Below are 24,857 nucleotides of genomic sequence, written 5' to 3' on the forward strand. Positions count from 1 at the left end.
CTTTCACTCATTTGGTTCCATCCTGAGCAGTCCTGGGATTTGCAGTTTAGACTGGGGGATTTTGAATTTTCAAGCAGAGATCTCTAGGCCTTCACTGAACTGCAAATCTCAGGATTCTATGGATTTTACTATAGTAGATAAAGTAGAATGATAGTGCTATAGTTGTGTAGTGAGAAAGAGACCCTGATTTGTAAACAGAGCCATGAAAGAAACAACTTCTTCCTTGGTGATGAACTGCTTCTATTTGACCTTACCAGTATTGTTAGAGAAAAGCCTGAGTCACACCATCTCTCTGCCTCACACACACAAGCCCTGACAGCATTTTATAAATCTGGTCCTTAGATGTATTGGCTTTATACATTATTCTCTTCACAGTATAGAGTAAATTTTCTCTTTAATAGAAAATAGCAATACTTTCTTTTACAGTTTGCATCTGTTGTTGTTGTGTGCCTTCAAGTCACTTCTGACTTATGGCAACCCTAAGGCTATCATGAGGTTTTCTTGGCAAGATTTCAGAGAAGGTTATGTCACTGCCTTCCCCTGAAGCTGAGAGTATGTGACTTGCCCAAGGTCACCCAGTGAGTTTCATGGCTGAGCTGGAAATCAAACCTTGGTCTCAAGAGTGCAGCACTGAAACCTCTATGCCATGCTGGCACTCTGCTTCTATAGCAACCATCAGATAGGACAATGTTGAACAGAGAGTTCTGTCTAAAGACCGCTGGCTGTGAAAGGAGACTGTGCATTAATAGCACCGTGTATGGGCATTTCCAAGTGATGCTTGATGTGATGTGATCTGCTTTTATATGTGATGTTTTTAATTGGTCTTTTCTTTTCTACATGGTAATTTTATCTATTTCCCTGTTTAATTGTTATTATCTTAGAGTGTACGCCTTGGGCAGGCTTTTATATACTCCTTAATTTTACCGATTTTGTACAGCGCTGTGTATAATTACAGCGCTCTAGAAATAAAGTTTAATAATAATAATAATAATAATAATAATAATGCATGTTCCTGTCTAGTTTGAAGAGCTGATAGACATTTGCAGCAGGGATACTAGTGAGCCAGCCATGTTGGTCCTTCTATAAATCCCCAGAATATATGAGCCACATGTTTTCCTGTCCTGAATTTTATAATGATGTGCCACTTCCCCAGTTAGTGTTAAGCATTCATTAACTGTTACAACCAGTTATCGACACACACCATTAGAATATTTAAGTCAAGTTTCTTTACCCTCTAATTATGTTTCCCAGACTTCACTTATACATCTGTATGTCCTGATCACTAAGGAGGTATCCCATAATGACACAGATCTCATGCTAAATTATGAAGGTAAAGTCCTTCTGGTCCTTTGGGAAATGTTGAAATGCATATTACAATTGCAGCTGACAGTTTTAATAACTTTACAAGCAGACTTGCACTATTGTAAAGGAACTCACTAAGGCCTTGGAATTGTCATCTGGGAAAACTTCCCCCATTTTTTTGCAGAAGAAAAACAAAAGAAAGAACAACAGCAAAAAACCCAAAGCCCCATCTTTAATACAAGACTACTTAGGAACTAATCATTGCTGACAGCAGTGAACTAGTTCTCTGCATCTTCGCAAGAAAGCTGGTTTAGGTATTTAAATGTTTTATATTCTTCCTGCTGTTTTAGTTTAAGAGCAAGCATGATATAATAAAATCCCTATCTCTGATGTATTAACAGGGCCTAGGGAACAATTTGTTGTAATTATTAAAATGACTAAGACATGAATCTAAAATAATCCTTAAAAGAGTATGTTTAGTTCTCTCTGTAGTTTTGGCTGTTTGATAGCTGGTAGGAAGTGAGTGCTATGCGAACTATGCAATTGGCTATGTAATTCTGGGAGCTGCAGTCCAAAAATAAATTTTCCAAACTCTGGCTGGATTCATATGTTTTAAAATCAGCATCCAAATTTGGTGAACAAAAATTCTGTAATCTCAGTAATATCATCTATCTGTTTTAGGTCCAGCTTTGTTAATAGAGAAACTTATTTTTTCCAGTAACCCTTTTGGACAACCCCAGCTACTCACATTTTTTAATTTTATGTGTGATGGTGTGCATATGAAGCATACTGCAAGCATTGTAAATGTGTGAATCTTTCAGACAAGATACATTTTGTCTTGAACCAGTTCTTGGGAAATGTGAAATGGATAATTTCAATGAGAATCTCAAGAGATCTTTTCAGTGCTTAATAGTAGCAGACCTAACACAAAGTAATTGTTAGTGTAGCAGCATAAATAAAGTTTAGTAATAATAACAAGCACCTAAGAAACCTGGAGAAAAAAAATCAGATCTTTGAAAAATGTATGATTGTCAGCTTTCAGAACAGACGCTGTCACACATACATGCCTGCATGCATGCACACTTTCTGGCTTTTGCTTAAAATCACTTCTGTAACATTCATTCAATTCAGTGCCAGCCTCCAAGCTTCATCTATATAAGCTATTCATTGTAGCGCAAATCTCAAAAGATATTTATGTAGTGGAAATGACATGCTTTTAAAGAGCAAACAAATAGTGGTTTGTAATTTTTAGTACTATTCTCGTTTGACATTTCCTAGCTAGAAATTTAATTTACAGCAGGGTTCCAGTGGGGACCAGGGAACAGCTAATTTTAACATGTAGTAGAATTACAACGCTTGAGAACAGTGAGCCAGATGTAAATGCCAAATGCAGTGTTGTGTGGAGGAGAACAGAGCTCTATGTGAATCCAAACACAAATGTTTTGTCCTCCCACCCGCAGTATACCATGTGGTGCTAACTATGATCAGTGCCTGGTTATGTCTCTGAACTGAAGCTTTTATTTCTTCTTTTGGGGGTAATGCTTTAGATTTCCAATTTTTGGGGAAGGCAGGCAACTCCCTTAGAATAACGATGGGTGAATAATCAGAACTTTCTGTTTGCATAAAAGAGGCAATTGAAACCTCATTAGAATTTTAATGTATTTTTTGTAAAGTTAATTATGGCTTGGACCTCTTTTTGTTTCTGATTTATTTGATTTTCAAAAATCTGGTATAAAAAATGTGGTTTTTTTCAGCATGAGCTCAAGAGCCGCTGAGTAAGTCTGACTGGGGAAAAGTGTAGATCAGTTTGGTTGTTATACATTTGTAACCTGCCTTTTTTGAACTAAGCTGAGGTACATCTCATTTCAGCAATGGTCTCCCATAGTCAGTGATCACATTTTTCCACCTCTTTGTGATCAACATTCTGTGCATTGTAAGCAAAGCAGAGAAACTCAAGTCCATTTCATTTGCTATATATAGTAATCTCTGCAAACAAACAGCACTCTGGTCCAAGCTGCAGCTCAGAAGAGGTACAGTCCTACTGTTAGACAGAGTAAGGCATTCATCCTAGAGAGCCAATGCAGGCAAGCCAGAGTGGTAGCCTCCTGGATATCTCTCCTCAGCCTCCTAGTCACTCACCTCTTTTTGCAAGATAAGGCTATAGATGTCAAAGAAGTGAGCATGCTGTATAACTTGTCCTTCATCCCTAAGCCAATCTAATATAAGAATGGAATGTAGTCCCATCACTAGTATTAAACTAAAATTCAACTACCAAACCATTTGGCTTTTATATTGGTATAGGGAGTGGCATCCCTGAGTTTTCTTTGCTTCAGTTCTGACTCACAAGGTGGACCATACAGATCCATCAATGCCTTTGCTTACTCTTCTCACCTGTATGGGACAGTGAAATAGGCGACGGCTGCTTATTGTAGGACCAGTTCTGAGAACTAATTCAAAGGGACTTAAACACCCCAGTTTTTAGGATCTGAATTGCTAACATTGATTGTGCATGGCTACACTGCCACGAGCCACTTGCTTCTGAGGTCCTAATGAGGCACCCAGCAACAAGCGTGTGCCTCATTCTGACCTCAGAACAAGTGACCCATGCTCGTGGAGATAGCTGCAGCAGTTTGGGAACAGCAAGCTCTGGATCATCCTGGAAGCCATCCATTGTAAAGCTTTTAAACAAAGTCCTAGGAAAAATACTGAAGAAGGACATGGAAGAAAATGCCAAGGTTGGATTAATGCTGAACCTTTAAAAAACCCAAAATAATGACCACGGAAGATCTACAAGTATTCACCCTAGATGACAAGAAATTTGAAATGGTCAAAGAGTTTCCATACCTTGGTTCAAATACTGCTCAGAACTGAGCCTGCAGTAAAGAAATCAGAAAAAGACTAGATCAGGAAGAACTGGACAAGATCATAAAGTGTAAAGGGTAAAGACATAACTCTTAACACGAAAGTGAGGATAGTCCAAGCCATTGTATTCTCCATCACCATGTACAGGTGTGAGACTTGAGTGGGGAAAAAAACCAATAGGAAGAAAACCCATTTGAGAGGTGGTACTGGAGAAAAGTACTGAGAATACCATGGACTGCCATGAAGACAAACAAATGGGTCCTAGAACAGAACTCTCCCTGGAACGATTAAAAATGTTTAAACTGGGGCTGCCGTACTTTGGCCACATCATGAGGAAAAATGAGAAGCTAAAGACAGGGAATCCTGGAGATGTCTCATTCCCAGGGTCACCATAAGTCAAAGTCAACTCGAGGACAGAACACAAAGGCTGTTATGCCCTGGTTGTAGTTCATAATATGCCAGACATCATCTTGACTGCTTGGACCAGAACCAAGGTTTGGGCTGTGCATTGTCTGCACAGGTCAACACCAGAGTGGGAGGGGGAATGGACCTTTTGGCCTGTGCAGACAAGGCTTCAGTTTCCACAGATTTTATTGTTTATCTGAAGCATGAGAGGCAAGCCTTGCTATTGCTGATCGCTTGAGGACTAATTGCGCTCATTATGCATATTCAAATTTTTGAAGGAAAGTTGTTATTACCATGTAAACTCTCTAGACAGCTGTTCTAAGCCATCAGTTTACTGATAGGAAACATGGAAGTCTTGTTGCTTTTTCAAGTGAATAAAAGTGGATGAGATGTTTACTTCCCAAGTAAGAGCTTCAGTTTCTGAAATACTATTACTTCTCAACATTTGAATACAAATATATTCGTTTTCCATCTGCTTGAACAACTATGGTTTAGAGTACAATGGGGAACACAACTGAACTAATGGCCATATTGGATAAAAGCTATGATACCATTAATGCCAAGTTTGCAAGACCTTAGCAGGGTTTTTAATAACAGGGTGTCTTGAGAATCTCTCATCGTAGGGTCACATAAATTGAAGCCAACATGATGACAGTTAACAACAACCACCACTGAAAAGACTTCTCCTGACAGAAGTGTAACTCAGAACAAACCAGTCCTGTTGCTTCTGGTGAATCAAGAAGATATCAAAGAAGATGCAGGGAAGAAAGTGTAATTACTACTTGCAGGCATGCCAGAAAATATGCAGTAAGATTATTCATCTCTTTCTATTCCGGATGCACTCCTGAACCTTGTTAAGTGTTTTGTAAGGATGCCATCTGGTGAACCAGTGCATTACCGGGGGTGGGAGGTATGTGTATGTTAATTAGATTTTGCATTCTTTGTGCATGGGCTGGCTATGCCCAGTAACTGATAATTGCAAATGTAATCTGTCCATAGATTCACTTAGCTTTCCAATTCTTTTCATTGCAGTCCCATCCTACAACATATAGTTTGATAAGCCCATAAAAGCCAAGTTTCACAAACAAATGTTTAGGAGAAAGCACAGCAGTTGCTGCACAGGGGTGACATGTTCCCAGAAACATTAAAAGCAGGGAAAAGAAGCTGTACTTTTACATCATGTGATGTCAGGGTTGATCCCACAAGTTCAGGGGTGACATAGTGGTGTTGGTAATAGTAGTAGTAGTAGTAGTAGTAGTAGTAGCAGCAGCAGCAGTAGCAGCAGCAGCAGAAGAAATGGGCAGCAACTGCACTGCAGTGACTGCCAGGCCACTATATTTAGGGCCACCATGAACTCATTTTCAATTTTACATTTCAAAGCATAAATTGCAGACCACAGCCTGGAGTCATTATGGACATACTTCCATTCATCATTCTTTGAGCCTGCTGATTTCATTTATGCTCAAGGTGGCAGAAGTGGTTATGATATTTCATTTCATATGAAGGTTTGGGAACACTGGTTGATGTTTTCAGGGGACATTTCTGTAGCCAGCTGAAGATGCCTTTACAATGACTTGTGATGGTTACATGTTACTCCAAATGAACAGTGACAGTAACTACTCAATGTCCCTGGTGTTCAAGGTGTTATGGGAAATTAAAATGGCAGCTCCCCCAGATAAAGTAATATGGTATTCATCAGCGTACTGGGACTAGAATGCTGAATATGAATCTGTTTTGGGGTCCCAACAGCTGTTGGAGGGTGTCACATGCTGAGTAGAAGAACCCTGTTACAATTGGGGTGGGGGAGGGAGAGTTAATACCAAGATGACTACCACAATTTTGATTTTAGTCAATGTTTTATCAATTTTATTGTCAATCAACTTTTGGAAAGAGTTTGGCTTTTCTGTTACATTAAAAGCCAAAGCTTGTATAATGTGGGCAATTTCCCTTTAGTACAGTCCCTGACACTGGACTGTACTAAACTGTTTTTTTCAGCAAGAATTTTGCTTTTTGGGCAAGGTTGAATGTCTTCTCCCCCCCCCCCCCCCCCGGAACCTTTGTATGAAAATAGTTACTTCATAGCCAGAATGTGCAATCTGCATTCCTCTTTCCTACAAACAATTCTAATGAGGCTCCTGAAAAATCTGTTATGTAACACATTGCTACATATTGCAAGACTACAATGGAGCTACACATTACAGTTGTAAACTGTGTAGCTTTATACTTCTGTTCTGAAGCACGGCCAGATAAAACCGCACATCCTAATTGCTTTACAGTCCTAAGGTGAACTCTCTAAACATCCTATTTTGTAACAGTGTCTGTACTGTAAGAATAATTACCATGATTACCAGTGCAAAGCTCTTTTCTTGCAAAGCATGCACTGAGGACCAGGTCACTTGGAACGCACGTGGTGCGCTCCTGATTTTTTTAGCACTTTCAGAATTCAAAACTAGATGAAGTAAAGGTTCTGTTTTTCTTTCACGTTGGGTGTAGAGGCAAAGTACACATTTTACAAATCTGTGTTGCTGTCAGCGGCAGGTGATGTCCAGTGGAGTTGGTGGAATGGAGGGCAGAGTCACAAGAGGAAAAACCAAGGAGTTACTAGAGATAGACATACCTACATCCAGTTTGTTATCCTACTTCTACCTTGCAAGCTCTAAATAGACGGCAAACCTCTTCTTGGTTGGTAGGAGTGCTGGAGTTTATGTGGGTGGTGCCCCATATGTTCATCGTAGGATATAATTGCTAATGTTGTATGGCTTGATCAGCACTGTGTATTGTGCTATGTTTTAACCCTTTCTCCTCTGTAGTGGTTCTGATGAAATACATCCTCACCCTGTTTGTCAAGAGAAGGAAACCTTAGCCGCTGTCACAGCAGTGGACACTCCCAGCGCATTTTCCTATTAGGGATGCAATTGGGAGTTTTTCCCCACTGGTGATGTGACTGGGGCCAGCATTCCTAGTGGATTCTGCATACTTTGTGTCTTGGTAGCAATGATGCATACAGTGTCAGTATCCTCTGAAGAATTAAATTGGAAATGCAAGTCCCCAAATCCCCAGTGGAAAAACTAAGACCAATGTACTCAGCCAAAATCTCTTGCCAGGGGTGTTGTGGCTTGGACCTTTGCCTTTCCATCTGCCAACCTGAAAATAAGTTTCTTCCCCTTGGTGTGGTGAAAGGGCAGATGGCATTTTTCACCTGTAGGTAGTGGAAGGGACAGATGACAGTGTTTGCCCCAGTCCAGCTTTTAAGCTATTCATCCAGAGACAGTCACATTTCTAACTGCCCTTAATCAAATAGTCAAGTTATCTTCCCTCATTTATGCTATGTTTGCCTTTTCAGTGCTGTTTTCCTGGTCAGTCTTTAGAATCCAGAAAGATGGAGAGGAATGCTATTTGTTTCTGAATGCAAAAGTAGTATGTCCAAAACAATGAGTTTCAAGCATATAAACTGCTTGGAAATGCTACTGCATAGGAAGGCCAAGCTTGGAAAAAGTTACTGTTTGGAGTATAGTACCCAGAATCCTCCAACCATCATGGCCGATTGAAATCAATGGGGGTAAAGGCACCAGATTCTGTTTGATCATGGAAGCTAAGCAGGGCCAGCCTTGGTTAGTGCTTGGATGGGATGCCCAATAAATACCAGGTGCTGTAGGCTATATTTCAGAGGAAGGAACAACAAAACCATATCTGAGTATTTCTTGCCTAAGAAAACCCTATGAAATTTATGGTTACCATAAGTTGACAGGTGACTTGAAGGTATATACACACACAGGAGCCAGGAGCTCTTTTATTATTCTTAATAGTTTTAATAGGACTTTGGAAGGGAACATCAGGGTGGCTTACACCCTGGAAAAGCTAGCTTCCCAGCTGCCTTTTGAACACTTCCACTGATGGAGAATATGTTACTGTTGTAGTTGAAACCAGAGACAAAACTCCTATTGAATGTAGACCAAACAGGCTAGGACAAACATAGTCATCTTTGTTTTCCTAACACTATTTTCCCCTGCTCCATTCTAAAGTACAGTTTGCTTTCTAGTCACCTTTTACACCCCGCTTGTTATCTGTTGTATCTCAAGTGATAGGTTAGCCAGTGAGCGAGTGTGATGTCTGTTAATTTTATCATTATGATAAAGCTTCTTTGGAGGAAAGTGTGGACTGAGGAGGCAAAGAAGAAGCACTATTGTTCTGGGTAGGCTAACCATGCCTAGTTGTTTTTCTGGACTGTTAGCTGCTTTTGTTTCCACAGCCTCTTTGGACAAGCAGAATACAGTCTGGAGGCTGCAGGAACACAAGAGCTAAGCTCATCGTACTTAAAAGAGTTAGGAAGCTGGCATAGAAGAAGGAAATTAAGTAAAGGAATCTGCATCTTCTAACTGTCCACTGATTAGCCTGAGATGGATAGAGAAGGGGTATGTCTAATATGACATAACATGTTTCGTTTTCACACCACGGGCAAAAGAGGAAACTTACCAGCGCCTATTAAGCTCAGTTATGTCAGTATCTACCAGTATCTGTGTGAGAACAATGCCCCCTCATCAGTTTTTGCAGTTTATGAGGGCAAAGAGCCACTTTTGTATACATTGAATATTGGAGGACATGATATGGTCCAGAAACTGATCCTAGGCTTTTTCCGCAGACGACTGAGCCAGAGGCCAACTGCTGAAGAATTGGAGCAGAGAAATATTCTCAAACGTGAGTAGCTACAAGTTTAAATTCCAAGACAGTAGGAGGGCAGGGGAAAGAGGAAAAAGTCTTTCAATACAAGTTATCCAGGCTGGCTTGTTTGGACCAGGGATTCCTCTTCACCTCCACTGCTCTCCGTGCTTTTTTATGCAGTTATTGTTCAAAGCAAGTTTCCTGTAAATCCATATTTATATAGTGTGTGTATAACAACTATCAGCATTTTTCATTTAGTGATTTGGTGAATTAGAAGTAGTTAGGAAGACTCAAACCACTTGCTCATTTTTTTAACACTCCAATCCTGTGTTTGTTTACTCAGAAGTAATTCCCACTGTCTTCAGTGTGGCTTACTCCCAGGTACACGTTTAAAAGATTGCATTTGTATAGCACGACACAATGCATGTCTGCCTAGAAGCAAGCTCCATAAAACACCTAGCTAGCTTCTAGGGAAATGTGCACAGGATTTTACAGCACTGGCTAAATATCTTAAGTTACAGCTTTCCAAAGGAGCCACTACCTTTTAGCCATTCTGTGTTCCCAAAGGATAATATTAAATAAGAAGACCACAAAAATCATGGAAAGGGGCAAATGGTTTATATCACAATGGGGCATTTACAACATAAGTTGAATTACACTGAATTGCTTCCAATCTCAGGCTGGGGAAAAATACCAAATTTAACCTGAAAATGCTTAAAGATGTTCAGCTATGAATAATTAAATGGGGGAAATGAAGTTTAAATAAAATCCTCTTGCTATCAGACATTGTTCATATGCACATATATCTGAAGATAAATGTCAGTGAAATAAGTAGGGCTTATTTCTAGTTTAGTTGCTTTTAATATCAGAGTTCTTTTAAGTTGCTATTTTCTTTTAACAAAAATAGAAAGCAAATATATATCCAGACATGTATGATTTTAATGGTGAGCCTACTATGGAACTATAAATTGCAAACCAAACCAGGTTCTCCTCCATCCTTAATTTCCACTTAAGAACAATTGCAAACCTACCTAATTTCAGAGCAATATATGAACCAAAATTCAGTTATTCTTCAAAATCTGCACTTCTTTAAATTTTGTAATGAATTCCTTCAAGCAAAATGCATATATTTAAAAATGCAGATACCCAAATGCATATATTAGGGGAAAGTGCTCACAGGAATTAAATATTACATATTAAATGTACTGTAGTAGGAAACATGCTTTAAATGTGTTTATACTGGGCAAAACTGCTTATAAAAATGCATGTGTTAGCAAAAAAATGCACAAAAATGGGTACAATGCTGTTTTTAAAAATCCTTAGTGTTTGGAATGAACTAAATTGATAAGACAGGAAAAATTAGAAACTGACTTAAAGTTACATATGAACTGTCAAAACTACCTTCTCTCAGAGTGTTTCTAGCCTGAAAAAATAGACATCACACCATAGTAAGATATGAGTGATAATAGCAATGATGATGTGCCAAACAAAAATGTAATCTAATTAATTTTCAAGGCTTTTGAAGCTCAAGAGATATATATTTGTAAACATGTCATGTCAAAAATGAATTGAAGACACACCACCATAACAACAACATCATATGGATATATTTCTCAGGTAGCTGAAATTGGGTGCAGCTCCTTGTTGTGCTCCAATTATTGCCTACTTTCACAACTGTGATGGTTTTGTAAGTAAAAACAGTCTGTTTGTGTCTTTTCATTGGTCACTGTGGTTGGAACAGTTTGCAACCATGGGATGACTCCATCAATGATGTTTGCAATTTACATATACTTGAAAGCGTCTTCATGGGCACTATAGATGATATTGTGAATTGAGACTAGTTTTCTAGAAATTGAGATCAAATGCATATTATGTGATAAAATGCAATAAATTTGCCCAATTGCCCATTGCAAGAGAGAATTTTCTTCTGGGTTCAGTGTTTCCAGGAGTCATTACAGAAGCTGTTCTATAAAAGCAGAATTTTTGATCATGCTGAATCCTGAGCTGCCTTCCCAGATGATATTCTTTCCACTGAGGCTAGTGATGGTATCAGTGCTTCCTTTCCCTGAAGCCGATAGACCCTACGGCACAAAGAGAGTAGATGAAAAAGCCCTGGCTCCCTGCCTAATTGCTGGTATAAACTGAGTCATGTTGAATGATAAAATTCATGCTGACACTTAGCCAAAGTGAAAAGGATTTGGACATTTTGTAAGGTGTACACACACAAGAATGTGTTGGCACAGAAGTGAAAAGTGTTCACTGTTCCCAGGGGTCCCTAAGAGGGAAGGCTGAGACTTTAATAACCCCATCTAAACACTTGCTAATGCTTGTGTATTTTACATGTCCAACCAGTCTAGAATTTTGTCAATCTTTTCCAGCACGGAATGAGCAAGAGGAACAGGAAGAAAAACGAGAGATAAAAAGAAGATTAACGCGCAAGGTGAGATGCTGTTCTTATTTCTTCTTGAGGGAAACACCAGACTCTTCGTGGGTTCTTTGTATCTTTGCTATTTTCATCTCTGGTTTGTTTTTCTTTTTTGCAAGGCAGATTTTGTTTTAAAGAGCAAACAAAACTACACTCAATTCCTTAGAAGGAATCCTTGAAATAGTTAGAGTTAGAGCAGGCCTGGGTGTGCAAAAAGAGCCTGTTGAGAACTCAGTACACTGCATGGAGCTGCGGAAATGGGATGCAGATGTGTCAAGCATATGGCAGGTTCCAATGTGCATGGTGGGTCCCAAGTTGTGTAAGCCTTACGTAGTGGGCCTTTGGTAGTCGCTGGGGCCTACTGAAAGTATTTACTAATTGCTTTTCTGTCTACCGGGGCCCAAAAATGTATAGTAAACATTATTATTTTTTTTAAAAGAAAGAAAACTAATTTATTTTTAAAAAACAAAGGCTAGAAGCAATTATTATTTATTATAAGTATTATTATTATTATTATTATTATTATTATTATTATTCTAGTCATGTTTCTAGTCAGATACCAAGATCTAGGGGAAACAGAGGCTCCTTCAGCTCCTCAGTTTGGCATTTTAGATTCTTCCGCTAATTTTTCCCCCTTTTTTAATGTTCTGTTCTAGTGGACCAGACGTCTGAGGTACAAATGAGACATTAGTCCTATTCTCTCAGTAATGTTGGTCTGAGTGGTTAGTCCATGTCAGTGGGCCAGCTGTTCCAGAATAATCTCAAACAGATGTTAACATTTTATGAAGAAGAGTTTTCAGTTATTAAGTTCAGAACTCAGCCTTGGGAAGAAAGTAGGAGAAAGTATTTTTAAAAAGTCTTCTTCTTCCTTGATTACTTGATTAACCATTCATAGACTGGATTAACATTTCACAGGCATGAGACCTGTCATAGATGCTAGTAGGCAAACCAACCATTCCTAAATGAGTTGCATGCCAGGCATGAGTTACTTTCTTGGGTTTTTTTCCCTGTTGACTCAGATTAGCAGAAAATGTAATAAATAATGGGATATTGAGAAAGGTGTCATAAACTAGAGCAGGAGTGGAAAACTTTGTTGGTGATTGGTCACATGGATATATTTTTCCAAACGGAGTGACATGACACCATTGGCAGTTTCGATTTTGGAGAATTTATGGCTGAGTTTTTTCCCCTTTGGTTTAGGGGAGGGTGAGGTATGTGGCAAGCAAAACTGCCTCATTTGAGGGGAGTTTTGCCTAGCTTGGGGAAAATTTTGTCCTGAAAATTGTCCAGATTTTTTTAAAAAATCGGGAGAGTTGGCTTCAAAAAATTGAAATGTGACCATATGTGATTGGTGGGCTAAACCTTCTCCACTCTTGAGCTAGAGAGTTAGAAAAGTAAGTAAGAAAATAGAAGCAGCTCTTAATGTGTATAATTTCATTTCTTATAAAGAAAAAGAGCTGGAAAGATTAGAATCCTATATCATTGCTGGCCCTCTTTTTTTAGACACACGCATGGCTTTCAACCCCTGCCATCTTCTTTTAATCCAAAAAGACAGGTCTTTTATTTTTATTTTATGCTATATGTTAGACTGTGCTTCTGGACACTTGACTCCTACAATAAACTGGTGTGCTGATGCAACAGAGCAGAAAGTGATAATGCAATTGGACACATTTACACCTTAGTAATGCCAAAGAACTTCTCAGCAAATGAAACCATGCTTCATTCTCCACACAATTGGTGTGGAAAAATATTATTTTGTGTTCCAAAAATAGTATCTTCACTAGATTATACTAAAATTTGAAATGGACAGCTCCCTTGACAAGCCCAGCAATGAGAATGATATATGAAGAGTGACCTTCCTTGCTGTTCACATAAATATAGATAGCTATCTTGTGGCACAGACAGTGTGAGATTGAGTTATGCATAAATGTGCCCATGAGAACAATGAAACATTAACAAAGCTAGACCTGTCATCATGCTGGCTTCCTCCATAAATAGCTGAGAGATATCTCAAATCACAGTGGTGGTGCAGCAGCCCTATAACACCATCTTACATTTTGGACTTGATTGATGGAACAGTTGCCTGAAGAGGTAGACATCACTTGCATATTGCTTAATTCTGTTCTTACATGCCATTATACAGTAGCATATCTCTGAGGGGATCCAGACAACCACTTACCCCATGGTGGGTGCTTTAACTCTCTTGTCTGGAGAATCTAATGATATGGAAGCCCTATACAGTCCAGCTGAATCGAATATGAAGATGTGCCATCACTTCTGGACTTTTGTGGGGGTATGACACTTACTTCAAATTGTGAGACTGAATCCTATTTGTAGTCTCAATCAGAGTAGACCCACCAAGCCAGTGGGATTCAGTGTGAAGTCAAAGGCTTCTTCTTCATGGTCTCTGCGAATCACACAAATGAGTTTAATCTGCGCCTGCGCAGCAATACTCGGAAACTTCTAGAATCTCTGGGCAGAAAAAGTTTGCAACTTTCTGCAACTTTTTGGTGGTAGCCCCGCCCACCCCTATATATGGCCCCTAGCGGTCCCGCTCTCTCCAGTTCCTTCATTCCGCCGCGCTAAGCAGCTCGAGGAACTTTGCTAGCTTTCGCTTCCATTCTAGGATAGGATCTCTGGACATTGACTTTCGGTACGACTGACCATTCTCAACGGACTCTGCTTGACCATTGACTGACCTTCGGTACGGCTGACTATTCTCAATGGATTCCACTTTAAATAGTTTTTTGTGGGGTTTTTGGGCTATGTGGCCATGTTCTGGAAGAGTTTATTCCTGACTTTTTGCCAGGGGATTTCCCAGCAGACAGTGGATCACTAATTAAATAGACACCCTGAGGCCTTGCCATTCAACAACAGACCATCACAAAGGTTAACATATAAATCACTTCCTCTCAACCAATATGCCACTTCTATGCCAACATTCTCTGAAGATGCCAGCCACAGATGCTGGCAAAAGGTCAGGAATAAACTCTTCCAGAACACAGCCACATAGGCCAAAAAACCCACAAAATATAATGGGATTCACTTTATGTATTTAGTCACAATTCAACAGTTGAGTCAATGGATTTACCCTAGCTGGGACTGGTAGTCTCAAATAAAATGGTCTAGGAAACTGGTGCTCCATGTGGGCAGATTTACCAAGTGAGAGGTTTTTTCAGTGACCAGCAAAACAACTGGTAGCCAGTCCACTCACTTCACTGGAACTGTCCTTCATATAATGTTTAGGTGATAGGATATATCTTTCAGGCAGTCACAGCTCTGGAGGACTGAAAGTTATTCAGAATTCTTGCTGTTCTGTCCCAGAACATCCCTTTTGTTTCATTCCATGAAACATAGAATTTGCTGGCAACAGTGAAAAGTGCCATCTTTATTTCACTGCATTTTAAGTCTATGTTCAGCTTACAAGCTTTTCTACTTTGATCACTTGTCATCACAAAAATATAAATAGAACATAATGTTTCTGAAAGGTATTCTACATGTAAATAATATCCAGAATCTCTGACAAATAGTCAAAAGCTTTGAACTCAGTGAAAACACAGACACTTCATTCTTAATTTATAGCGTGGAGATAAGGGGAGGTCTGTTAACAATGCAAAAAGGTGGAGGATAAAATGTACCTTTGAATTCTTTACTCTTTTATCCCATCTTTGATATTTAATGTTGGGGTTTAGGGAGTTTGTTGCTTATTTGATTTAGGCTTGCATGGAAAATAAATAATTATGTTGGACTACTTGGGTGGCAACAACAAAGAAAAAATGTACTCCTTGTCATCAGGTAAAGTCTGCACTTCAGACTGAGCCAGCACTGCATAAGGTGGATCACTGTGTTACATGCATAAGACCACAGTGTAGGACAAATTTGCATGTGCTCAGTTATAGGACTACAAATATTTTTGCACATTTGCTGCTTCCCATTACCACATAAGCAAACCATAGGCTTTCAGTAGAGGTGCAAAATATAGGGGCTAGTGAGATTTGGCTGTGGCAGACTTAGAGAGAGGGAGAGGCAGATATGAGCACATCAGTAAGAGCAATGGACATGTCAAAATTGTGGTATTCTTGTCTGAGCAAAACTCCATGCTGCCTTTCCATGCAGTTCCTACTTGAAGGGCATCAGTAATACTCACACCAAGCTGGAACAAATAAATTCTCATTTGATTATACTTCATAGGTTGAGTCTCCCATATCCAGAATTCCAAAATATTCCAAAACTTTTTTCATGGGTGGCTGAAATAGTGCCACTTTTGCTTTCTGATGATTCAGTGTACACAATCTTTGTTTCATGCACAAAATTATTTAAAATAGTACATAAAATTACCTTCAGACTATGTGTAAAAGGTAGATATGAAACATAAACGGAATTGGCATTAGCTTTTGGGCCTGCAGCCTAGTTCATATTAATAATGCTTCTGCTGGAGTAACGTGCAAACCACAAAACTTTAACACCAAATAAAACCTGTTCATCTTTAAGGTGCCACAATGCTCTCCATTGCTTTTCCTGCAGTGAAATGACCCAGTGAGACTTGCCTCCCCCCAGAAAATGTGTGAAGAGGCAGTGCCTCAGTCCAAGTCATATGTTGAAGCCTTATGTACATTCTCTTGCCCAGCCTAGGGGCCCTGTTACATTGAAAATTATATCTCTATATTCTGCTTTAACTGCCATGGCAACTTCCTGCAGAATCCTTGCAATTGCAGTTTGTTGCTGTTCATTGTTTGCCATAAGTCATTTCCAACTTATGGCGACCCTAATGCAAACCTGTCATGAGGTTTTCTTGACAAGATTTGTTCAGAGATTTACCTTTGCATTCCTCCAAGACTGAGAGAGTGTGCCTTGCCCAAGGTCACCCAGAGGATTTACATGGCTGAGCGGGGATTCAAACCCTGGTCCCCAGAGTTGTGGTCCAACACTCAAACCACTATGCCATTCTGGCTCTCCTTTGCCACTTAGAGAGGTGCACTTAAAATTCTCAGCTAGAGAACTCTAGTAGTTCATCAAACTAAAGACTCCAAGATTCCATAGAATATTGCTATGGCAGTTGAAGTGGAATCATAGCATGATAATTGTGTAGTAAGAATGAGCCCCAGGTTAAATATGACATGTAAGTAATAGGTGAGATATGTTTAATTAGTCTTGATTGCTAGGAATTCAACATCTGTTTGAAGGTTGATTGTGACCATATTTGAAGAGTGGGATATAAATATTCTAATGAAAAAAAATATTTGCACATTATTTGTTGAGATCTCTATCCTGAATATATCCATTTACTGGTTCACTGTCACCATTTTGCTTGTATAAATCTCCTGTGTATGACACTAATGGGGTCTCAGGGGCTGTGCAGACTGGTCTCTAAGGCTGGCCTGGGAGCAGAGTAAGGGCGAGGCATCCATATGACGCACGCCCCAACTACGTCCCCATGGCAGCATGACTCCACACGGTGCACAATGCTCCTCTGGCGCTGCATTCACACAACGCAGTGTCAAAGGAGTGCCTTAAAGCCACGGCTTTCGCACCCTTATCAAGCACAAAAAGGAGCCAGATTTTGCAGCTCCTTTTTGCGCCCTGGAAAGACCAGATTGGGGACATGGCTTGCAGTTGCCGCAGCCCCAATCCAGTGCAGCTGGAGGCAGCTGCAGGGCAGTCTGTACAGCTTCTGAATCACCACTACTTAAGCCATCTTATTGAAACCAAGTGTAGCATTTATGATAACTTCTCTGCCAATGTGACTTGGGTCACCACACAGAAATGCAAAAAAATAGCTCAGTGCAAAGCATCAGCAAAAATATCAAATAAATATACAATCAAAACCTCAAGTAGCAAGGAGGGAAAATTGTGATGATTGCTTTCAAGTGTTCCAAAACACACAGAGAAAAGGTACTTTTTCTCTGCTTTTAAAAAGTTTGAGCAAAGAAACGATTAGGGGCCCTCTAAGAATGTTACACATTATGCATGATGAAATTACTGGCAGCTTTTTAATTAAAGGATATATCTTCAAGGTCATACATCACACAGTGTCAGCATCCATCTAATATTAAATTGCCAGGGGGGGGGAATTAATCACCCAGCTCTTGGCCACCTAAGTAACTTGACGTTTGAGAGTAACTTTTCCTCTTTGTTCCTACAGTTAAGTCAAAGGCCTACAGTGGAAGAGTTGCGTGAGAGGAAAATTCTCATCCGCTTTAGTGACTATGTGGAAGTGGCAGACGCTCAGGACTATGACAGACGGGCAGATAAACCATGGACGCGCCTCACAGCTGCTGACAAAGTAAGTGGTAGGAGATGAGAGAAATGCAGTATTAAGATCGACCATTGTTCTAACATAGGGTGGACACTGTGTTTGTGTGTGTGTGTTGCTATATTCCTTTGTGGATATTCTTTTGAGGGCCAGATGTTCCTGTATAAACCTATTGTGTTTTGAGATCTGCTGGGGATGCCCTTTCCTTGATCCACCACCTTCAGGGGTACATCTGGTGGGAACATGGGAGAGGACCTTCTTGATGCCTGCTTCCAGGATCTGGACCTCCCTTGGACTTGCAGCCTTCTTATTATCCTTTCATAGGCAGGTGAAGTCCTTTTTATTTTTGGAGGCCTGTGAGGGCTGGAGGCTGAAGGGGAAAGGGCCTGTATGGCTCATTGTAGCATAATAGTTCTATTATGCTGGGCTAAATAATGTACCATTCCATGCACACAGCCATTCCATGCATCATGAAGAGTATGCAAGACTGCAGAAATGTCTGGCTATGTCACCAATGCGATCCTCACAATTATTACCACAGTGCTGAAATCCCTTGTAGTCCTCTGGAAGTGGTAGTACTGCTGTGAACATTTCATGCCTGGCTGCAGGGACATAAGCAGATGTTTCTCCAATCCTGCCCAACAGATACAGAATGGCTTTTGGGGGTGGAGGTGGTATGGCAAGCCACAGGGGCCTTTGGGCACTACAGAGGGAAGGATACTAACCAGTCTCTTGAAGCATCCAGATGAGAACATATGCATGCATGTGCCACTAACTGAATGCGAGCCAAAATCCTACAGTCCTCATCACCAGCAGCCATGCCGACTAAGGGATTCTATGGATTGTAGGCTACAAAGTAAATTTCCCACCCTTTCACTGAAAATTGAGACTGCTAAAAGAGGAGATCACTTCAGTGTGTAAAGCTGTTATAAAAATGGTTGAATTAAATAATTGGGGCCACCTTTAGTGATGTATGCAGTCATTCCACTTTCCCAAAAGCCTTCAGACCAGATTGTTGGGTGTATCATGTCAATAGGAAGAGGTGCTTCTTTTGGTTCTCTTTAAAAGAGACATCTAGCTCCAGCTGGAGCAGGATTTGGTATCTCAGGACATCATCCAGTCTTTTACATCACATTGATTCAGTGAACAAGCTAAGCATATGTTAAGCCCTCTCCAACTGAGCTAAATGGGAATTTAAAGTGTTTGATTTGGTCTGGATCATGCTATTGACATAGCATGGTGTTCTTTCATTGCATGCCCTGCAGTGCATATAAAAATATAAGAAGATGCCTGCTGGATCAATCCAATTCTCTGTTCACAAAGCAGCCAACCAGTTCTGCATAGGAGCCCACAAGCAGGACTCAAGTGTAACAGCACCATCCCACTTATGCTCCTTAGCAATATGCCCACAGGGGCATATCTGCCTCTGATACTGAATCTGTGATTAGTAGCCCACAGTAGCCGCATCCTCCATGAAAAGAGAGGATCACTCTGTTCTCCTCTTTTAAAAGCTGTTCCCATTAGCAGCCACCACTCTACTCTGCCTTGTGGCAATGAATTCCACAGTTTAACTATATGCTATGTGAAGAATCATTTCCTTTTATGTATCCTCAGTCTCACATGATTCTGTTTCATTGCTTAACTTCAGGTTCCAGCCTGATGAGAGGAGGAGAAAAGGAATTGGATAACAAATTCCTGTCTAATTCCTCCACACCACGCATGATTTGATAGGCCTCTTATCATGCCTTTACTTGACTTCTTTTCTCAAGCTAAACAGCCAAAAATAAGCAACACAAGAGATAATATCATGATAGGATGTGACAAATCACTCCACGTTTGTTTGCTAGGAGAAAAGATTGTGTGCACTGTTCCGGATGGTTCACCTTTCTTGCCCCGTCATCCTCTTGCAGTTAGTGGTGTGCCTGTTCCTATTTGTGAACATCCTTTATCACATCTTGGGGAAAAGCTAAGCTGACAGTGTTCTCAAAAGAAGCCACTTAACGTAACTTGGTATTTGTCATTTGCCTGCCAGACAAGATGCAACCGGTGCCCCAAATGGATATGATAGTTTAAACACAGTCAGGTGCAGGAATCCATAGCATAGCATTGTTTACAGGATTGCCATCCTCATGATGAAATGATTTATTGCAGTCTAATTATGAAAGCATCATTTTCCCTTTTCATGCAAAAAGAGGAATCCTAGATGTGAATATTGGGAGAAATCCTTATTGAATTGTAGGATTTGCTTCTTAGTAAGTATTTAAAGGGAGCTAGTGTGGTGTTTTATGCAATGAATACTTGAAGGTGAGTTTGCCAGTTCCTATGCTTCATTTTAAATGTTTTGGGTGCATAAGTTCAACAAATTTGACCAGACTGTAGAACCTTGTTAGATGGTGAACTGTGGAGTTTATTACATGGGAGGATTTTCTCTTAATTTCTAATGAAAAGAGAGTGGGGCCAGAATGCATTCACGTGAATTCGCTAGTTCAGCGAATTTACGGGAATTTGAATTGTGTTTGAACTGACTTCCCATTGCCTGAAAATAGCTTGCCATTGCCCGAAATTGCGTGTGGTAGTCTATCATGCAATAATGTGAAACCCCATAATTGTGTTCGGATTGCCATTGGATTATACTTCCAATTTCCCTTGTCTGATAATAATAATAATTATTATTATTAACCTTTATTTATAAAGCACTGTAAATTTACACAGCGCTGTACATACAATCTTTTTAATTAGACGGTTCCCTGCCCTCAGGCTTACAATCTAAAAAGACATGACATAAAAGGAGAAGGGAAAGGTGGTGGGGCTAGTAGGCTAATACATATAAAGTACATAGCAATACAGGAAATGGTTCGATAAAACAGGCATCAAAAGAACATCAAATAGCAAGCGACAATTATGCAATGCCTGGGAACGCTTCTCTGAACAGGATGGTCTTCAGCTCTGTTTGAAGCTGGTTAAAGAAGTGATGGCCCTTGCTCGCGGGGGAAGAAGGTTCCAGGAGTGAGGGGCAGCAAGTGAAAAGGGGCGAATCCGAGATGGGGCAGAGGAAATCCTGGGCTGGGACAGCAGACCTTGACTACCAGAACGGAGGGCCCTGGTGGGAAGGTGAGGAGAAAGAAGGTCTGATAAGTAAGGAGGGGCCAGCCCATGGAGGGCTTTAAACGTCGACAGCAGGAGCTTATACTGAATGCGGATAGGGAGGGGGAGCCAGTGAAGGGATGCCAACACAGGAGAGATGTGGTCAGAGCGGTGGGCAGATGTGATAATGCGTGCAGCTGGAATGCTGGACAGAGATTAAAGGACGGAGGTGAGAAAGAGGAAGCTCAGCCAGGAGGACGTTACAGTAATCAAGTTGTGAGATCACTAGGGCATGAACCAGGATCTTGGCAGTAGAGGCAGAGAGATAAGGTCGGATTTTAGCAATATTGTACAAAAATAATCTACAAGCCTTGGCTGTGGTCTGGATCTGAGGGATACACGACAGAGAAGAATCAAAGATGAAACCAAGACTGCGGGCTTGCTGTACTGGTTGAATAGAAATGTTGTCCACAGAGACAGAAAAAGAGTGTTGAAGGGTGGGCTTAGGAGGAAAGACAAGAAGCTCCGTCTTGGACATGTTGAGCTTCAAACGCCGATGGCGCATCCACTGCGAGACAGCTGTGAGACATGATTAAATTTGCTGTTCAAGCCTTGGATAAACTCCTGCGTGGTTACTCTAGCAAGCTACTCATCTAGAAGGACATCTTGGAAACATTATCCATTTGAACTTCAAGTATGTAAAGGGATAATGTAGCACCTTTGGTATAACTGAGTGGAAAATGTTGTGGCATAAGCTTTTGTACATTCAGTCTACTTCAGATGCAAGGAAGTAGGAGGCAGACTGAGTCTACAAAAGCTTATGCTGCAACTTTTTTCACTCAATTAGTCTCGAAGGTACTACAAGATCCCTTGGCATACTGATATTCCAGACTAACATGGCTGTGTCTCTGAATTCAACCCTCATTTGGACTTTGTTGTTATTGTGTATCTTCAAGTAGTTTATGACTTCCGTTGACCCTATGCCAAATCTGCCACAGGGTTTTGAAGGGAAGATTTATTCAGTGGGGTTTGCTTTTGCTGTCCTCTGAAACTGAAAGAGTGTGACTTGCCCAAGATCATTCAGTGTGTTTCCATGGCCAAGAAGGGATTCAAATCCTGATCTCCAGAGTCATAGGCTGTTGCCACACTGTACAATTAATGAAGTTTGACAATGCTTTAGTTGCCATGGCTCCGTCCTGTGGACTTCTGGGATTTGTAGTGTGTTCTGGTACCAGGATCCTCCGACAGAGAAGGCTAAACAGCTCACAAACCAACAAATCCCAACATTCTATAGCGTAAGCAGCCATATAGTCCAACACTTAACCCACTACACCACATTGCTTCTCCTACAGCTCCCCAGATCCTCCAGCTCCCCTGTCTCCTGGAGTTGTAGTCCAAAAAAGTAAAATTTCCAAGTTCTGTCTGCAAGGCATTGTTACTTTTGCATGATTTGCTGACCTTTTCTCTTTGCAGGCATCATTTGGGACTTTCCACTGATCATTTGGAAAGTGAAATATGCTTACATTTCTTCTCAGCAGCATAATTTATGCATGTTTTTGTTGTCATTTGCAGGCTGCAATCCGCAAAGAGCTCAATGAGTTTAAAAGCACTGAAATGGAAGTTCATGAATTAAGCAGGCATTTAACAAGGTGAGAAAAAAAAACCCAAGAGAATGAAGTTGACCAGTTCTGATAACTATATACTAAAGTTTGGAAATGTTCCTTTTTTGGACTGCTGTTCCCAGAAACCCTCAGACAGTGTAGTCATTAGCTATGCTGGCTGAGGTAATTCTGATAGCTCTGGTCCAGGAAAATAATTTTGCCAACTTCTGGCACACACACAAACACACACAGATCCACACTCATTGTGTGAGGTAAACAGAGCATGTAAACCTGGGAGTGTGGCTATCGGTTCAGACTCACTCCAACACAGGAATGCCCTACAGAGATGTAACACATAAAGTTTTGTTTTGTTCTATGAGGACCTTCAGCCACCAGTTTCCATTTTGTTCATGTTTCAAGTTTCGTTGGAAGTGTTAATGGAGTTGATAGGTCAGGGTGGTTGGATACTGCTTCTTCATCAACCATTCTGATGGTCCCTTTATCGTAACCAAAAAAGATACGGAATGTACTTAGAAGACAGTCATCCTCAGTAAATCCCCATCATAAAATCATTAGGAACATAATGATCTCTTATGAGTAATGAATTCTGCCCAGCCTAATGTCTTATTGTTGCTTTTCATGTGTGGCAGATAAATTAGTTCTTGTACGAGTGAGACAAATCTTGTGTCAAAGAAAAGGTGGTTGCAAAATGAAGTTCTGTTGGCCTCACAGTGTAGCTCATAAAAGAACACAATAGATTTGTCTGCAGATCATTTTCTGATAATTGTATTGTATTATTTGCATCGAGGTCATCTAGGACACTTTCAATGACTAGATATAAATTGACTAGATATTGTAACCTCTGTCTTCCCAAGAACAGAATGTGGTGGCTACCCTCCCTTTTCCACTGTGCTTAATGAAATGAGATCTTCTGTCCACAGAACTCTCTCTCTCTCTCCTGCTCTCTTTCTCTCTTCCATGTGTCTCAGGGCTGTTTGGACATTAGGCTTAAACTGGGTATCATTATTCCTCTCATTTGTATGATCAGGCCCACTGCCCCCATTGTACTCTCTTCTTCAGACTCCCTTAACTATGCCTCCCTGAATTATGCATGCTTTTTAGGTCTTTTTAAAAAAAACACACACACCAGTTTTCCTCCCAATTCCAGAGCTCTGCTACCATGACTGAAGTCAAAAGAAAGAAAGAAAAGACATGGGGAAAATATTAAATATACTAAAGGTAATCTGGAATAGCAAGTGGGAGGCAGCCACTGAAACCATGTGACTCACAATCATACAAGTGCTCCAGGAGTGACGTTTTGCACCCAGGGACTTGCATGATTAACAGGTCATTGATGGGTTTCCCCTGTCAATGAAAAGGGATAAGTCAGGACAATACAGCTATGGGCCAGATGTGATGTTGTGCGATGATGCACTGTGGCCAATGCCACTTCTTTCCTGTTGTAATCTCAGGTGCGTTACAGACCGCTGAAAAGCGGTGGCCTGCACCCGCCCCTTTCCCCGCCGGATCAGGGCCTCAGTGGCCAGAGCGGCAGCCACTGAGGCCCCGATCCACCGCTTTCCAGGCTGCAGGGAAGTGGCAAAAGGCCCCTTCCCTGAGGCCTGGAAAGGGGTGTCCTTGGGGCTTCAAGCCCCAAGGACACACCGCGGCAGTGGGGAGGAGGAGAAAGGGGCCGCTTGGCCCCTTTCTCCCTTGCGTCGCTGGGCGCAGCCATCTAAAGGCTGCACCCAGCGACGCAAGACCAGGAAGGAGCTCCATTTTGGAGCTCCTTCCTGCTCCGATGAAAAGGCATACTAAGCGCCCTCGTGCGGCACGCCGGCCTCCATGTAGTTGGGGCGTACCATCTTGTACGTCCTCAGGATGTATTAGGTTTGGGGGCGTCAAGAAGTGACGCCCCTTTTTAAACCTAGGACGTCCTGAGGACGTCCCTTATGGCAGTTTGTAATGCGCCTCAGTTTAAAGCCACATGTAGTAATGTCCCAAGAGAAAGATCCTTTTACTATGAATGCAGGATACATTTCCATTCATGTGGCCCACATTCTAGTTCTCGGGCCTCTGTACAGTATTTGTTCCCATACTGTAAATTCTTCAACATCTTACAGCTTATTGTGGACTATGCAGTTATTGCCTCATTGCTAATACAAAATGCTATGAAGCTCATAGACTTTGTTGGCCTTATTCTGGTCTGAGTATTTCAACGGTGCCATCTCTTGGCCTGGTGTCAACAAATCTGTTGAATTCCTTG

At 40.8% G+C, this 24,857-nt stretch overlaps 1 protein-coding gene across 11 annotated transcripts in view; it reads left to right on the top strand.

Annotated features, from left to right (window-relative positions):
* The window catches only part of LOC149317052 (phosphatase and actin regulator 1), a 322,885-nt gene that overhangs the window by 290,415 nt on the left and 7,613 nt on the right, over nt 1-24,857 (top strand). For 10 of the 11 annotated variants that reach the window (XR_016280563.1, XM_089516735.1, XM_089516736.1 and 7 more), the window contains 4 exons: nt 9,209-9,264; nt 11,607-11,668; nt 17,796-17,936; nt 22,563-22,639. Coding sequence is in view for 9 of the 11 variants with exons in the window: in XM_089516735.1 (XP_089372861.1) it covers nt 9,209-9,264; nt 11,607-11,668; nt 17,796-17,936; nt 22,563-22,639 (336 nt within the window). In the remaining 2 variants the exon portion in view is untranslated. Of the gene's footprint in view, nt 1-1,486; nt 1,617-9,208; nt 9,265-11,606; nt 11,669-17,795; nt 17,937-22,562; nt 22,640-24,857 lie in introns of those variants that run through there. The other variant, XR_016280564.1, reaches the window with a different exon arrangement.

This window comes from Sceloporus occidentalis, unplaced genomic scaffold (genome assembly GCF_023333645.1).
Source record: "Sceloporus occidentalis isolate IW3139 unplaced genomic scaffold, rSceOcc1.0.p SCAF_3, whole genome shotgun sequence".
Classification (NCBI taxonomy): domain Eukaryota; kingdom Metazoa; phylum Chordata; class Lepidosauria; order Squamata; family Phrynosomatidae; genus Sceloporus; species Sceloporus occidentalis.